General features: G+C 36.8%; 1 protein-coding gene across 1 annotated transcript; it reads right to left on the reverse strand.

Moving 5' to 3' along the window:
- Positions 1-2,023: 2,023 nt before the first annotated feature.
- Positions 2,024-13,394, reverse strand: LOC130046803 (monocarboxylate transporter 13-like). The gene is made up of 5 exons (XM_056139762.1): positions 13,114-13,394; positions 10,893-11,101; positions 7,326-7,469; positions 6,436-7,227; positions 2,024-2,662 (listed from the first exon to the last, which is right to left on the reverse strand). The coding sequence occupies exons 1-5, from the start codon at positions 13,392-13,394 to the stop codon at positions 2,430-2,432; spliced, it is 1,659 nt and encodes a 552-aa protein (XP_055995737.1). The 3' UTR covers positions 2,024-2,429.
- Between the last annotated feature and the right edge of the window lie 5,399 nt (positions 13,395-18,793).

An 18,793-nucleotide genomic window follows, 5' to 3' on the forward strand; every position in this document is an offset into this window, starting at 1 on the left:
AAATCAAAAGTGATCCAACTTCAATTCGAATCCTTTTCGGAAAGAAATTATTTGAATCCCTCTCTCTGAATATGAAGTGTCAACATTCTAATCTCTTTAAAATTGTGAACACATCCTAAACTATTGTTTTAAATCCTATGACAGTACACATATTTGCAGGCATTTTTCGCTGTTAATGATTTTGGGGAGAAAGAGGGATGTTACCGCTTGTTAGACCGTTCGTGGCAGACTGATTTTGACTATGGATAACTCCGTTTACCTGGTCAAGATATAGGGCTCACGACGGGTGTGACCGGTCGAAAAGGGATGCTTACTCCTCCTAGGCACCTCTGATGTGCCCAGGGGTCCGTGATTGCCCAACTATCTATTTTGTACTGCTTATGGGATTTATGAGATTGATCACTGTTCGTTATCTTCAACCTTTCATGTTTACTCCGGTATTTTGTAACTTATTGTAGAAATTTGACAACTGTTCATTGCTAGTTTCTGCTTATTTTGCCAATTTGGTTTGTGAAAATCTAGAAATATTTTCCCAATTTCCGCACCAGCTACTATGGGTGTGCTACCCGGAAGTATATGAGGTGATCAGAACATGCACAGTATGATCCGGATAAAAAATACGTATCTTACAAATGTCTTCGGACATAGTTACACATGTATGTATAAGTAAACAACATTCTTTCAACGGATCCACGAACGATTTCCAATATTATCCGGAACTACATACATTATTTATTTGATACTGATGTCACTAGGCTTAACTTAAAGAAAGAAATGATCAGTTTTTAAATCGAGGTAGGCTATTGAAAAACAAGTTGATACGAAAATTTCAACACTCTCGTTTAATTGATTGAATATAAAATTGTTTTACATCCCTCTCGACAATATTTCACTCGTATGGAGACGTTACCATTGCCGGTGAAGGGCTGCAAAAGTTAGGCCTATGCTCGGCGCTTATGGCCATTGAGCAGGGAGTGATCTTTATCGTACCACACCTGCTGCGACACGGGACCTCGGTTTTTTGGGTCTCATCCGAAGGACCGCCCCATTTAGTCGCCTCTTACGACAAGCAAAGGGGTACTGACGACCTATTCTAACCCGGATCCCCACAGGAATTAAAGTCAGCATTTCGCAAATTCTATGGTTGTTATAATGATCTAGTTTGCAAATACATCCTATCATTGGGTCAAATACTGTCTGATGTGTTTCATACCGATTGTTAGGCCTTCTTGGCACACCGATTTTGACTACCAACTCCGTTTACCTGATCAATTTATAGGGCTCACAGCGGGTGTGACTGGTCGACAGGGGAATCTTACTCCTCCTAGGCACCTGAATTCCACCTCTCGTACATGTATATCCAGAGGTCTGTGTTTGCCCAACTATTTTGTATTCCTTGTACCTGGTAGGAGTAACGCGATTGATCACTGTTATCGTCACCTTTCATCAGTAAAGCAGTCGCTATCGTAACATTACATGTACAAAGCTGTGTTCATATCGAATAGTTCACTGAAATATATAAAGTTATTCCCCATATTGTGGTGTACATACACACTAAAACGTGCAATTTCCACTCCGCTCTCATCCCGTGAGGGATTCGGGTTAGAATGGGTCCTCAGTAGTCAGTATCCCTGAATTGTCGTAAGAGGCGACATCCTCCGGATGAGACCGCAAAAACCGAGGCACCGTGTCATAGCAGGTGGGGCACGATAAAGATTCCTCCCTGTTCAAAGGCCTAAACTTTGCAGCCATCGAGTTACCTCTTACGATAAGCAAGGGGATATTGAGAACCTTTTCTATTCTAACTCGAATCCCCACGGGATGCACATTTTGATACAGCACGATCTTTCATAATAATGACTACAAGAAACAACCTTTGGTAAAAATGATGAAAATTCTAAACCGGATTTGATCACGTGACCACCCCCACTTTAATGCTTATTAAAATGTCTTTCTTTTAAAGATACTGTGCAAAAATACGCTTGCTTAATGAAAAGTTGGCACCTGATGTTATAAATATTTCGATTCTTAGGATTCATCTTTACCAAAAGATATTTAGAGTGCAGGTGGAAGTACATGTACATGTATATATGCGATGTGGAAATTGTTACTGTGTATATGCAATAGCATTCAACAAAACAAAATCATCGAAATTTATGTTTTAAAAGAGTTTTCAAATATACCTGGCTACACATGTATACGTAATAATCGTAGTTTACAGGATGATAATTGTTGTAAACGGATCAACAATTTGTAAAACTTATTCTAATTTGCTCTAGGAAATAATAAAAAAAAAAAAAACCAACTATTTAACAATGTCACATAAACGCACCAGTATGAATCAATCAGAAAAAGTAGAAATTTTATTTTTCCATACTCTCTAACCAATTTGTTTGCCGTCTTCGTATTTAGAGAGCCGTTGACCGAGATCACAAGGCAAGTCCCAGGTCAACGCTCCGCCTCCACGGTAGAATACTGGATCGTCTTTTGGATTTCCGCCTTGCTTGGATTTCTATTTCTCTGTTGAATCTGGACAATGGGTCTGTACTATTCCGTTTATGGTATATGGCTGTTATGGTGAATACTATACTCGCAATAAGTTCACTTCCGGCGGCCGATAGTACGCTGTACTTGTAAGATCCAGAGATGTCTCTAATGTAACCTGTGCAAAAGACGTTACTTTTATTCATTATTCCATATTCTACATTATATTGTATATTATTTGTGCTTGTTTACTGGAAGGGTTGCCAAAGTTAACACAGAAAGCGACATCTCGTAGGGCATACTGAATATAAAATTCGCGATGGAATCGGAGACGAGATAATGATTCCGATATTCCATATCGGAACCCTTTGTCTACCAACACTACCGTGTAGGAAAAATAATGATAGAAAAAAGAATCCATTGGAGACATTTGTTAACAGTGTCATGTTTTACACGTATATTTTGAGCTCTAATTAATTCATTAAAGGGGCATTCCTTAGCTATCATTTTGTCACCATAAATTGAATTCAATGAAAATTGCTCTATATCAAATATTTCAGTAATAACACCAGTATTTAATTATTTCAAACTCTTTTTAACCTCAAAGTAGGCTTATGAATACATAATTTCGGATTTTAAATAATTATTGTCTTGCAAGACAATAATTCTTCCTTATATATTTCTTTACACTAAAAGCGGTTATCTAACGTAGTTTTATTAGGTTTCTCTTGTTTTTGTATAGATTAAAAGTTTTTATTAGTCATTGATATATATTCCTATGCCATTGAAAGATTTCGAGTAGAAAAGGTGGTCATCACTTTCACAGCTAATGCCCCATTAATTGAAAAGGTGAAGATAACGAACAGTGATCAATCTCATCACCAGTAACAGGAAAGCATAAGTCACAATACAAGTGCAAAGTTTATTAATGGAAGAGTAGCAAAATAAGATAAAACCAACTCCGGATATATGGCATATCCGATTTACACAATAAATTACAAAAAATACAATTTCCGCGGTTTGCGCTCCCGAGAGGGCCTGGAAGGTACAACGGTAGGACGAGTCCATATTTGGAGAATCTGGTTCACCATCAACAGTATAATCCTCCACCTCTAAGGGTTGTGTAACAGGCGGTATTTATTGTTGGAGGAGTAGGCGGAACACACGGATAAGGTAGTTGATGATGTTGTGTAAACTGATGTTCTTCCTCGTCTGCTTCATCTTCCAAAGTTGACTTACGTAGCGGTCAGATTTAATATGGTACAGTAGGCACTTTATACAATTCAGAACCCTTTACCCGATATGATGTACGGCACAGTTGGGATCCGGTAAATTTCAGTATGGGACTCCATGGACCATCGTATGCAACGATTAGATATCTGCCTCTAGCACAAGACTTGTTGCAATTACAAGTGAGGGAACCTTGATCCCCAATTGAGAAATAAGGATGTATGACATCGTGGGCGGCAGGTAAGTTCATCTAAGACTATCTCCGAGCCTGGGATGCCCATTGCTGTTTGAACATACACGCGAACGCCACATTAAGGAGTTACGATCCCACAATATTTCACTGAGTCATGTAACAATGGAATCCGATAGAATATTTTTTTGAAGTCATAGATAAAAATGTACCTTAACCGAGCGATTTTCCGTAATCTAGCATTAAGGAAGGTTGAAACTTTGTGTATTTGCCAACGTCAGTAAAGGCAGTTAAAAGTCTCGGCATTAACATTTATGTCCCCTGGTTTACAAAAACACCCACTGCATCAAGATCAACAATCTTGTCCTGCAACATGTCGAGGTTTTTCTTCGGGTATTGTGGTAACCAACCTATCGGAATCCTCTGAGGTGACTACACTGGACCCATGTTTACAGTGAACTTGAATGGACCAGCCGCTTCATTGGTCTCTTTAAACCAAGGATTGAAAACTTCACTATCACTTTTGACGTCCGGTGCCAAGGTTTCCCTATCCATTCCAAGGCGGACATTACCATGATTACGCTTTGTTGTTTTAGGTTCCGAAGTTAAATTTGCAATTTGAATGCAACCAGCTACATTATTTGATAATGCTGGACCTATCCATTGCTGTTCTTGGTTGCCCTCAATCAGTTTAAAGGAGAAAACCTCTTCGCATGATGATAAGAACTCCTCTGGAATCTTGATCTCCAAAACTTCACCGGGCCAGGTAGTAGTTGTTTCCGAAATTGGAGCCCTGAGGACCTGGATCTGACGATCTACAGTGACGCGAGGATTGCCACTGTTCTGTCCACAAGTGTAAGTGTACCCAGTGCTTATCACAACCATTAAGGGTATTTCAGCAAGAACGTTACTTCCCTAGTTTTCGAAAACTTGAACAGGAGATTCTGATCGTTATGTGTGATATTAATGTGCGTCTCACCTACCATATGTAGAGGGGAGGAACCATCAACTTGTTGTGTCGGCTGAATGGTACTCCGGTAAACCCAGTCTTTTGGCTAAGGATGCCTTAATCATATTTTCCCTCGCCGGCTGTTAGGAATTCGGCATAATGACGGCAAAATGCATCAAAATATGGTGACTGGCGTATCGCTACTTGATTTATTGTAGAGTTATATGCAATCGTGTTAACAACACTCACATCATGGACCTGATCCTATCCCGTGGGGATCCGGGTTAGAATACTCAGTAGGTCCTCAGTACCCCTTGCTTGTCCTAAGAGGCGACTAAATGGGGCGGTCCTTCGGATGAAACAAAACAAACAACAAAAAACAACCGAGACCCCGTGTCACAGCAGGTGTTGCTCGATAAAGATCCGTCCCTGGTCAAAGGCCGTAAGCGCCGAGCATAGGCCTAAATTTTGCAGCCCTTCACCAGCAATAGTGACGTCTCCGTGAGTGAAAAATTCTCGAGTTGAACGTTAAACAACATACAATCGATCAACGTTCCACACCGTCATCTATAATTATATTATTCTATTTATTGCATCTATTATATTTTTGTCTTGATGGACCAAGTATACGTATTTACATGTTCTAATCTGATCTATTTTTTGAGGACAGGATTTAATGAACCGATTTAATACAACGTGAGGATGACCTGATATTAGTTTCGATATGTATGTGATTGTTGCCACATTGCCCTGGCTTCTTCACATGATCGGAGTTCCTCAATGAAGTATGACATGACCTGTGAAATTTCGGGTTTGTATGGGATCTTAGCTTAGTTCCATACCTCTGTTTAACTAGTTGAGGTAAAACAGGTTTACAAGTCGAAGCCATGTTAGTACAGTCATGTTTTCCAAAGTAGGAGATAAGGACATAGCAGTTCGTTTCTCAGAACATATGGACTAATGATCAGGAAATAACATTATTTTACCATAACATACCAGTTAGTTGATTAGGACATGTCAGTTAGTTATTAGGACATGTTCATCAATCATTAGGATATATCAAATACTAAACGCCATTATCAGGGACACTTATTTTTCAGTTGCTGATTATATTTCTCTATGGTATCGTATAAGTTTTACATTATGACCCCTGGGTTGAGGCCTCTGCTGGTAGACTGTTAGTCCCCGAGGGTCTCTACAGCCCAGTACCTAAGTACCTCGTTACTTGCTTGAAAATACGGATGTATATTTAATTGCTGTTACAAAATTTTGAAATTCATTTCAAAATTAAGAATGATCTCCCTCACGCATACTCTTATCCTTAGACGAATTTGACTCCACTTTTTTGGCACACTGTTTCCCCCTAAAGTAGCTCTAAAACTTCATTGTTATTTTGGATTTCAAACATTTCGGTTGAGCATCACTGAAGGGACATTGTTTGTCGAAATGCGCATCTGGTGCATCATTATACTTCTGAAGTTAGTTAAGACCGTGATGCCTAATGAAGGATTTTTTGATCGATTGATGTTTTCTGCCACACTCAACAATTTTTAATTCGATTGATAAAAAACCAAACATTTACCTGATATGGGAGCACCAGCAGTATTTACTATCCCGACAGTGGCTAAAACCATTCCATAAGCGGTAGGATAATTTTCATCCCCTACCAGCTCCATAGTGGTAATGGACATAACTGTGACCACTCCACCAAGCGCTACACCATAACATCCAATCACGATAGCATTAAGTATATATGAAGTTACGAAGGGAAGAAGGGCAAGACTGCAAAATCCGAACGCTGAATACATAGCTGGTATTGCTAGCTTTGGGATTTTTGGACTCTGTGCCATAAAACCAGGAATAAATCGGAATATTGTGCTTATGATATTCATTCCAGTGTATAACCACACCACAGAAGATCTATCGAAACCTTTCTCTTCAAAGTAGTCAATGAAGAAAATTAAAAAGGAATTGAATGCTGCCAACGCAAATGCTATGGCAAAACAAAACAATAAGAACACCTTGTTCTTCAATAAAGTTTGAAACCTAGAAAAGCAACCATGTCTGGGTTCGTTGTTTTCATCGATGTCTTCCTGATTCTTTTGAGGAATTGAGCTCTTCGACGTCAGAACACCGCAGCTTGGTCCAGACATGAGTCCACAAGCAAACTGGTTTAATACCACTCCAGCAATGATCAGAAGACAACCTCTCCAACTGTACCTGTCCGTAAAATACTGAAGGATCAAAGGGAAGCTCAATCCCCCGATACCCGAGCCAGTGGAAACAATTGACAGAATTATCACTTTTTCCCTTCCGGAGAAGTTTTGGGATATACTCGTAGATGCACTAATGACATTAAGAGAGAATCCAATACCTATGGATGAAAATAGATAATATAACAGCAATAGATTGTAATTCACTTTATATAAAAATATTTTATCTAAATGCTGATTTAAAATCAGGATTTCTAACCTGCCATGACCCCTATGAAAATAATCAGGAACTCCAGACCTGTCGCTAGGAAACAAACACCAATTCCGATCGCTGATAACAGAGCACCACAGCACCCGCATATCCTTGTTCCAAATTTTAAAACAAAGGTACCAGTCACAAAACCTTAAAAAAAATTGTACGAAAAACGATATTGTTTGTACATCAATAGTCAATCAGATTTTTCACCTCCAACACTCATCTGATGAATTGCGGCGTTTGTCTTATTCATTTTGTAGCTGCAGAACTGTAGCTCACTGAAAAAATATTGTGACGGAACAGAGAGCTACAGATCCACCCCTCATATAAACCTTCGATTTACGGCGCACAAAAAGCTGCGCACGGTTTAGGCCTGATATCAATTTATTCTTGTGTTGTTGTCTCATAGATTTAATATTTAAAAATTCCTAACATATTTTCCTACTATACTTGTGTCCAAATATTCCTTAAAGCCCCATACGACCCGAAAACTCGCAGCTTTTGATGATTTCGTTCGTTCGAACTAATGTTGATAGGGCGCTATATAAATCTTTTAATTACAACTACGCAACTGTCTAATTTTAAGGTTGAAAGAGCGTAAAACAACGAATTACTAAGAGGTAATTGATTTTTTTTTATTTCTATTAATCTTATGGCACGATACTGTTGTAACAAAATACACAGCTTTACACAGATAAGACCACCGATGATTTGAAAGTTTGAACTGGTCACGCGACTGTCACTTGTAATGGCAGAGTGACGCGGTTGTTTGTAAACACCGATTTAAAATCATAATTTTGGTTAAAACAGGTGAAATAATGTATGACATGTCATACAGCCTCATAACTACATACATGTACGTGCGATGATTTAATAGCGTTTTTACAAGATGGAGAAAAAAAATTGTCGTAATTCAGACCATACAACTTTAAAATGTAACAAGATGTAAATGTACGAAACTAGAACTAAAAGAGTAAAGGTAACGTCTCTAGCATTGGATGTTGCATTGTGCAATGTTATAAAGTCCTTGGTGTATATCTTATTTGAAAGATGCTGCATCAAGAATTTCTTTTAACATCTCGAGAAAACATCAACGAACTGTCGGCTTTTTCTGGCCTAAAACCAGGTTGTGGTTTGGACAGATTTTTGAAATAAGTTTTTTCTTTTCAATTGTGTCCAATGATTTTATTAACCCTATCAAACTAGCAAGTGCTATACAGATAATGCTAGTGCTAGAATTGTGTATAAAATTATGACAAAAGGGCTGATATGTTGCAAAGAATAGGTAGATGGTTAGATAAAAGGCCGAGGTCAACCCTCGCCTCTGCTTTAATTGATCCAGTGTTACTCTGATTATTGGTGGTCATCCTGGTCTGAAGGTCCTTTGCAAACATACAAAAAAAGCTGCAGATCTTGCAGAATGAGACTATTAGATTTATTCTCAATCTGGAACCCAGGACACAGGAACCATATTACTTGGAATATTTGTAATTCTTTAATTATGCTACCTGTATCTGAGAGAGAAAATCAGCTTAGACTGAATCATGTTTTCAATATATTTCAAGGACTTGCTCCTGTTTATGTTTAAATCAACATTTTACATCAGAAGATGGGGTGGGGGTGGGTGGGTTTCAAATATGAATTTTCAGGTTCCTAGGGTTGGGGCATATAACATATCAAACTTTTATTACATACAAGGGCATCTTAGATTGAAACTCGCTCCCTGTTAACATCAAAGTCATTTGTTATAAGGACAGTTTTAATGGCGGTAAAACTACATCTTTAAATGACTGCTAAAGGAAGACGGCCTGTTTATATATAGATAAAGTGGTTTTATATTGTTCATCTCTTATATTGTTTTTGATGCATCGCATATTCCCAAAGTATACAAAATTATTATGCATTTTGTCTTTCTTATGCTTATAGTAAATGATATAACTTTTGTGAGCTTTGGTAAACCTGGTCTGTGTGAAATTTCTGTGATATACATGTATTTAATATTTATTATACTTAAATCCAAATGTGATAAATAATCTAGTTATGGAACATCCTTTTATTTTTATAATGTAAATTGTTACACAATAATGTTTTGCCAGAATAGATATTATTTTATTCAGGCTGATAGTTATTGAAACAGACTATACACGGGGGGCACTTATGTGTCCACCCTGAAGTAACATCTTCTTTAGTGCTATTGATACTAAACTGAAACTAAATGGATATTTAGAAAGAGCAGGTAGTCCTTTTCCAAAATTGTAAAGTTGATGATCAAAGGGGGTAGGGGTTTTGGTATTAAGGTGGGACCAAAATGGTCAGTTATTATATGTGTGAACAATAGAAATGTTTAACTTCTTGATAACTACAATTCAATTTCTTTTGAAATTTGGTATGAAGCATCTACTGAACAAGGGGGACGTACATTGTAAATTTCAAGATTCCTGCACCCCTGGGGACATAGAGGCGGGGAATACTGCCCAAAATTGACCAGTTTTTAAAAACCTTCTTTTCTACAGCCGCACATGTGTAAGAAAAACTAATGCACATCGATGTAGAGCAGGAAGACCTCTACCAAAATTGTAAATTTGATGATCCCTGATGTAGGGGTTCTAACCCCAGGGTGAGGCCAAACTTAATATGCAGTGTTTATTTGTAAATCATTTAAATAACATCTTCTTTAGTGCTATTGAAACAAAATGGATATTTAGAAGGAGTAAGTAGACTTTTACTTAATTTGTAAATGCCATGATCACAGGGGTAAGGGTTAACTTTGGTTTCAGGGTAGTGTCAAAATTATGATAATGATTTGAAGGACTTACATGTATTTGAGTTTACTGATACTGTATAAAATCTAAATGCATACTTAGGAATAGCAAAAAAGGATGTACACAAAATGATGAATTTGACAACCCAGAATTTTGACTCTAGGATGGGTCCAAATTAGTAATATCTTTTAATGTCAATGAGCATATTATATTATGTAAAGCCTTTCATCAGTGTATGCACTTTTGAGGGCAGTGAAGAAGTAAGAACACATCTTGTTTTGTACTGTTGCTGAACATTAGAATTTAGCTCAGATATTCAGGACAGGAATTTTTTTCTTGATTTCATAGCCCTTGGGAGTAGTGATATTTTTAACTACATGTAGTACTCAGGTGAACGATAAGACCTGTGGGCCTCGATCTTGTTTTTACATATGTGCAGTTGTATGGAAGAACATTTTTGAAAATTGGTCAATTTTTGACAGTTTTTGCCCCTCCACTCAGGTACCAGGGGTGGGTGCAGGAGTCCTGAAATTTACAATTTATATTCCCCTTGTCCCAATGATGCTTCATACCAAATTTGAAAAAGAATTGGAATGTTAGTCATCAAGAAGTTAAAAATGTTCAATTGTTGACGCACGACGACGGAAGCAGACCAATTGCAATAGTGTCTCAGGTGACCTAAAAATTGCAATGAGTGACTCATGTGACCTAAAAAGTGAAAGTTAATATAGAACCTTCTCTTTGAACCAAGCTCTAAGTCAAATTACTATTCAAAGTTTCTGGAAATTGATACAGATTCAAGTTTTACCTCCAATGAAAAAGGATCCTGTACATACAGACTGTACCAATGACGTTTCTGCTTTGCTTCTCCCAAAAGCTCGTAAAAACTCCACAAACAGGACGGACATATTGAACGGAAAACCGCCAGTAATGACCATATTAACGAAACTGCTGACCACCACAAACCATTTCCTGATTTCCACGGGAGGTTTCCTGCTTTCTCCCGGTAATGTAACGCTTTAATAAAAAAAAAAAAGGGGGGGGGGAATGAAACCCACACACAAAACATTGCGTTAAGATGATAAAAGAATAAATACCTTAAGCTCTTGTATATTATTATTATTATACTGACAGACTTCAGCTGGATTAGTCCGTCCGTCTGTGACCTACTTTAGGACTGAAAGTAGGTCAAACGTTTTTCCGGATTTTTTTTTCATTACGGATACACATATCGACCTGAAATTTGGTCACAAGCTTCCTCTCCGAAGACTAAAAGTTCATTTTGCATTTCAGTGTCAGTCCAATATCATGTTTTCCGGATTTTTTCCGTAACGAATGAATATACAGCGTTGAAATTTGGTTAGAATTTCTTCCTCAAGAAGCATAAGAGTGAGTTTGAATTTCAGCTTGATTGGTACTCCGTGACCTACTTTACGGCTAAAAGTCAAACAGTATTCGGACATTTTTGTTACAAATACAGATGTTGCCCTGAAATTTTGTAACAAGCTTTCTCTCTGGGGAATACAAGTTTAGTTTGCATTTCAGCTGGATTGGGGCACCATGACCTGCATGTACTTGAAGGCTAAAAGTAGCTTTCAATTCAGAATGTGTGTGATATAAATTCAGAGTGCATAATATGCTCAGAGGTTGAATTTCACTGTCCCACGGGCGTATGTTGTACCGTATGCCGTACTTTTGTTGATGATATTATACAAAAATGTTATATTAATGATTCTTTACAAAAATGTATTTTGATTATTTTTCACAATGTACGCTGGTTTTTAAAACATCAGTAAATTTTTCATCCAATCCAAATCAAATACATTGTAGAGGTGTTTCGATATTCGCTCGGGATATATTATACCTTAGGCGTTCTACATCATCTAAAACAAAGATAGGTTCAAATAAATCCTTTAAAACTTTTTTTTTTACATATATGTTTTAGATAAATGTTTTTTTTAAGTGTTTAATTCAATTTTCATGAGACGGAATATTACGAGATAGTACTTTCAGCAAACACACAGAAGTGACATTTTACATATTATTGCGGGGGTTTTCCCGGGATAATCCAATTTTCACTTTCTTTGCGAGTATTTTTGAATTTCAAACTATCATATTCGCATAAAATTTACACCTATTGTGTACCATATCTTACAAGGGAAGAATAACTTAGTAGAAACTCACCGCATCGGATGCAGTAATAATTATCTTAAACAGTGGTCAGGCGTTATCACTTTTCAATTATTAAGAATGCTTTGGATTTTTCCCTTGGATTGTACTTATTTTATAATCAGGTAGGAAATATATATAAATGAATAAATAATGAAACAAAACCGATTCTGGGACTCCCTGTTTTACTATATTCAGTCTAACCAAAGCATATGCTAATTGCATTTTTGTACTGAATGTATATTTCTCATGAAATGATCGTAAATGTTATTAACAATAGTAATGTTCTGTAACAATGAAATTGATTTATTCTAATCTTTGATCTGTAGGGTGATATGCAGATTTCCTTGAATTTTCAGTTGATATTCCAGAAGTTTTGTACTTTTAAAATTAAATTTCTGATATGATAAGAAAGTTTCCTTCTACTCTTACGCACACTTTCCTTTTTCATTTTCGCCTTGCTATGAAAATTGATCCTTTCACTTTGGTGTTCCGAATGACAATGCAAAGAATGAACAGTGAGCACACAGTGAACGCAAAACTGTCAACGGAGAGCGCACGGTGAACGCATGGAGAACACATGATGAGCGAACGGTGAACGAACGGAAAATTGGTAAAGTAGAACGTTTCAGAAACTGTAAGCATATCTGGTATTAGGGACCAAAACCACATTTTTGACGCATCCCTCTTGCCTTCCATTCCACATATTGCCTCTCCGGGAAGTACAGTGACGTTTATGATTAATAGAATAGATATTAGACTTTTTATATATATATATATATATATATAATACAGATATTTGTTTATTGAAAGAAGGAAATAATGAATAACACTATTCCATTATCTCTCTCAAGTTTTACCTTTCTGCCAAGGAACTCCCTCTTCTTTGATAATGATTTGCTTCCAAGGTCGGATGACCGTTGCTTGCAATGACATCTCTGACGTTAATCTGTTCTTTGAGACGAAATTTTCCATCTAATGACGCGTCAATTTCGTCCTCTTCTCGGTTTAGTACAGAGTGTATTCTATCGGATATTTCCCGCACAACAGACGACTTACGACGAGATGCATATCTTTGATAATTTTGGTCACTATCAACATTAATACTGAATAATGGAACAACTTTGTTGTTTCCATTCATTTTCTTTTGGCTAAAGGAGTCCAGTGCACTAATATACTAGTGTGTGATATAATACCCACTTCAGATGGGTTAACATAGAGTTAGAGTTGACAAGTGAAGATCAATGAATAATAATAAATGCAAAAGCACGACATCCTTGAACCTTTGGGATAATAAAAGGATGTATAAATTGCGTTTGTCTTTATGAAACACGTTTATTCAAATATGAATAACATACGTATCTAATCGTAGTTTTCCAATGATCTCGCTCAGTATACTAGAGCTTTATACCACAGTCGCTATAATCCAAAAGTTGTGGGGTTAGAACAGTACAACGACGGTCATGGCAAGACACAAATAAACTCCATGCATTCATAACTGGCTTTGATTTTGTGTACAGTTCATGAATTCATTTTCTCCACAACAATATTCTTTTGGTGACAAAATATTGATGATTTTCAGCTTTTTAGCTGCAATCAGCCAGCGTCCATCGTTGTGCGATTAACAATTCAACAATTTTAACTTCTTGTTCATGTAACTGCCATAGATTCCGTTTCGTTTCTACTATTCCAATTCTTTTCAAATTTGGTATGAAACTTCTTTGGGACAAGGGGGATATGAATTGTAAATTTCAGGACTCCTGCACCATTGTAGCATTCATCTTCGCAAGTCAAGGGTTATTGATTCGTTACCTCGCACTAACCCTTGCCATCAGTTGCTATATAAAAGTTGGGCTCATTAGACCATTACGCAATCCACGATAAATAAAAGATCCAATGAAATCATTGCATCTTGATATGGTGTACATGGGTACAAATGACTGCTGTATTGACAAACACGCGCAATTGTAATATTTACACCACTAAATACGTTTATTGATAGTAGATCAAGTTTGGAAACCGTTTTGCTTAAGACAATATTGCTTAATATAAACGATTAGAATAACCATAACTGTAGGTATCAATACACGTGTTTTTATTTGCATTTCTTGCACCGTGTTGCTATGAATAGAACCGCATTCCCATTGGTTCCCACTCTTTTGTGGAAACAATCAGAACGAGCCCAAACTTTATATAGCGACTGATGTCAAGGGTTAGTGCGAGGTAACGAATCAACAACTCTTGACTTGTGAAGATGTGGAGCCGTAGGAGCGGGACAAAAACTGCCAAAAAGTGATAACTTTCAAAATTATTTTTTTCTACAACTGCACGTCTAAGGAAAACTAAATGCATAGTGATGCAGAGTATCAAAGGCCCTTAAAAATTGTAAATTTCATGATCCACGGGGTAGGGGTTTTGACCCCAGGGTGGGGCCAAACTTAGTTTATAGTGTTTATGTGTAAAACACTTAGATAACATCTTCTTTAGTGCTATTGATACTAATTTGAAGCTAAATGGAAAATTTTGAAAGCATAGGTACTGCAGTCCTTCACCAATATTGTAAATTTCGTGAGTTCAAGGGGACCAAAATGGCCAGTGATTAAATGCGTTAACAATTGAACATTTTAAACTTCTTGATAGCTACCATTCCATTTCGTTTTCAAAGAACTAAGTTCGTTTGGTATCATATTTGGCCCCCTGAATTATTCAAAAACGAAGTACATGTTGAATCAAACTTCTACATTGCAAAATACTGACGGAGATACACTTGTCTCAAAAATAAAACCGAAACTTTGAAAATGTGTCACATTTCTACTACATTGACGTGGTCGAAATACGTACGGAACACAAATTTCCGGAAAATTTCATAAAATTTAACCACTTTTGAAGATATTTGAATAGGTCCGCATAATATCACCACTTTAAAATTTTCACACATGAAACATTTATGTGTAAGCATGAGGCCGATTTATACATGTATTTCGGTATATATACGTCACTTTTCAAAAGTGATGTCATAATGGGTTGATAGATCATTTTGTCAACTTACATACTTACATACTACGTTACCTCAGCCGGTAGAGTGTACTAGTGGAAACAACAAATATTTAAATTTATTTTTTATTTAAAGTAGAGCTATTTCAATGTAATTCTTATCTACTTTTTATTTAATTTTACAGTGCATATGTCGTAGTGCTAGACGACTATATTTAGGCCTAGGCCTATATCTGCAGCATTTGTATTGTTATAATTTTTTAATTACCCCAGGATTCGTAACGTGTTACCCTTTCGTGAATATTAGTATAGTACCTATTTTATTACAGACATGTAGGAACGTTTTTTCAAGGGGAGGCGGGGAGCCGGAGAAGTTGACTTCACTATGTCTAAAAATAATACTTGTAAAATTCAGTGAAACAAAAAGCCAACATGTTCTTCAAAATCCTAATTTGTGGGGTGGGGGAGGGTTAGGGTTGACATACATCAAATATATTTTCATTAAATATAATATTGATTAAAGTTTACGTTTTCCCTAACTTCTAGTTCTTCATTCCGGGGGTGGGGGTGGGGGTTGCTCCCTTCTATACATGAATCCATTTCATAACTTCTATTAGTACTACTTCGAAACTGCATTCTTACCTTACCATTCACTATTACTTTTTAAAAAGTGGCATAGGGAAGTCACCAAATATATCTTTACTACAAAAATATACGTTGTTAAGAAAGCACCCCCAGGCCCTATTTTATGTGCCTGTATCATACATCGTTTTGTGTTATACACGGATAAATTGTTGCTCAAGTAGTAGAGCACGATTTTCACGCACAGGGAGACCGTTACATCCATCCGCCGTTGACGTAACATTTATATTGGCGTGTGCAAAATACATCGCATATCTAAATCATGCGCGGATCTAAAGTGGGGTCACCGGAACACCACCCCGGCCTGGAATAGAAGTTATTACATGTGCGCTAAGCAATAAGGACAGAACTAGATCACATTATTGATATCATGAAACTGGAACATTGTTTAATATCCTTCTTCCATTTTCAATTTACATTATTACCGGTGATTAATTTTCTTTATAGTCATTTTTTATTATATATATAATATACTGCCGTAAAATGGCTGAAATAATACCAATACGATGTAAAACCATAAACAATACTCTACATGTAGGATTAAAAGTTTAGATTATAATTTAAACCTTTCACTAGTTAATGACAACAAACTGCTGGATAATACAAACCTTTGACTGACTGTATTATATACGGCAGTGAATTGTCATAAAAAACAATTTACTTTTGTACAATTTAAACTGTCACTACTTCATTCATTATTAGAAACTGACCGAAAAGGACTAAATCAGGCATGTAGCAAGCGGTGTGTTTGTGTGTGTGTGTGTGGGGGGGGGGGGGGGTACTATCCTCTCCCATGCGGACATCGGACGCGGTTTGAGACGATAATACTGATTTATAATTCAAACTGTTACAATTGCGTAAATACCAATGCATTGAAAGATGTGTTGTATATAAAGAAGTATTTATCATATATTTTTAAATAGATACACATGCATTTGCTAAAATCTTGAATCTTAAAATCCCGCAAGATTATTTTTAGTTATTCTTTTCATTGTGATAGTGTTGAATACGTGTGCAGTACATTCTTAATCCCAATGTAATGTTTTTTGGGTTTTTTTCAAGACATTTTAATATTTCTTCTCACATTACTTTGAATGAATTTCATGTTATTTTCACTATATCCAATGTAGCATTGTTTAGTGTCTTCGCTGAATACACCTTTAGTGTTCTTGGGGGAATTTGAACATGGTGTATATATACACATAAGTATAGTTTCATGTACCCACTCACCATACATACAACTGATATTCATTTAATTCATATTTAAACAATATCCAAATGTAAAGACACAAACATGTGCTGAATGATAAAAAATTAATTGAATATGAGTTACTATACAATTACTAAATACCGTTACACAAATTCGTCATTCAAATCGTAGCATACGCCACATTTGAATCATTTACAAATCATGAATTCATGAAAACTTTCGGAGTGAGTCATCCCGTGGGGATCCGAGTTAGAATAGGTCCTCAGTACCCCTTACTTGTCGTAAGAGGCGACTAAATGAGACGGTCCTTCGGATGAGACCGCAAAATCCGAGGTCCCGTGTCACAGCAGGTGTAGCACGATAAAGATCCCTCCCTGCTCAATGGCCATAAGCGCCGAGCATAGGCCTAAATTTTGCAGCCCTTCACCGACAGTGGTGACGTCTCCATATGAGTGAAATATTCTCGAGAGGGACGTTAAACAATATTCAATCAATCAATCGGAGTGAGTCAATTAAACTTTTCAAATAATAATCACAGTACACTGATACGACACTCTATGCAACAACGAAACGGTCCCGGAATCAGCCTAAAAAGGTGCAGTCCCCACACGTGGTTGCAAAGCGTTGCGCGAATGACGACGATATGTACCAAAAGGTATCGTTACACTGTGCATACCTTCGCCATTTCTGCCACTGTATATAACATACCCTCTCGTTATTATATACCGTGACGTATCAATTCACTTTTATTTTTGCCAAAAAATAATAATAAGACATATAGAATATCACACTCTAATGTTGATCTCGGACCTGGGATTGGCCCCGAGAGTTGATCTCGGCCCGAGCCCGTAAGGCGAGGGCCGAGATCACTCGAGGGGCCAATCCCAGGTCCGAGATCAACATTAGAGTGTGATATTGTTTATATCATATACCTAAAACACAACAAGTTGATAAACATTTTTTTTTAAATTGGGGGGGGGGGGGGGGTCATTGACCCAAACATAAATACATGGTATACTGTACAACGATATTTGACTATTTCATTCCTTCAGAGAGTTTACTTTAATGGTTACGTTTCCAGTACTATTGACATTGTGAAACATGCTAAAGTCTGGGTTTTGTAGCTTTATTCCATTGCTGATTTTTATTTATTTTTTCGGATTTACCAAACTCGCCCGTTTTCAATATTTCATATAATTTGTAAGAGTTGTAGAACTTTGTTTACGTGGCGTATGAACGGGAATGTTTACAGATCTGATGCTGCTATTTCTTTGCTTAAGGAATGTTACCTTATACTGAAGTAAGTTTTTTTTACCGTTTCCCATCTGTTTAGCATCTATAAGTCGTTGAAATACGTCGGAAGATAATGGTTCTACTTTTCTCGTTTTATTGCCAAGTCCTCGGGATTTTAGATTTCAGAAATCGTTTTAAAACAGTTTTCTACATCAAAATTGCTGTAAATTAACATTTTATCTCCATTAGGACCGGGGATTTCTGAAAATGCTTCAGTATCACCCTCCATAATCCTCCTACTGTTTTCTGTCACCTAGAACGTTGATTGTTTTGAAATGAAGTTAAACGTGTTATTGTTCTAAATAAACAATTGTTACTTGGGTTACCCCCCTTTGCTTAGATACTCGCTACAATTTAGCGCTGTTTTCAAAAACGTTTTTATTTAATTTTTCTGCTTAAAT

The sequence above is a fragment of the Ostrea edulis genome, chromosome 6 (genome assembly GCF_947568905.1).
Source record: "Ostrea edulis chromosome 6, xbOstEdul1.1, whole genome shotgun sequence".
Lineage (NCBI taxonomy): Eukaryota > Metazoa > Mollusca > Bivalvia > Ostreida > Ostreidae > Ostrea > Ostrea edulis.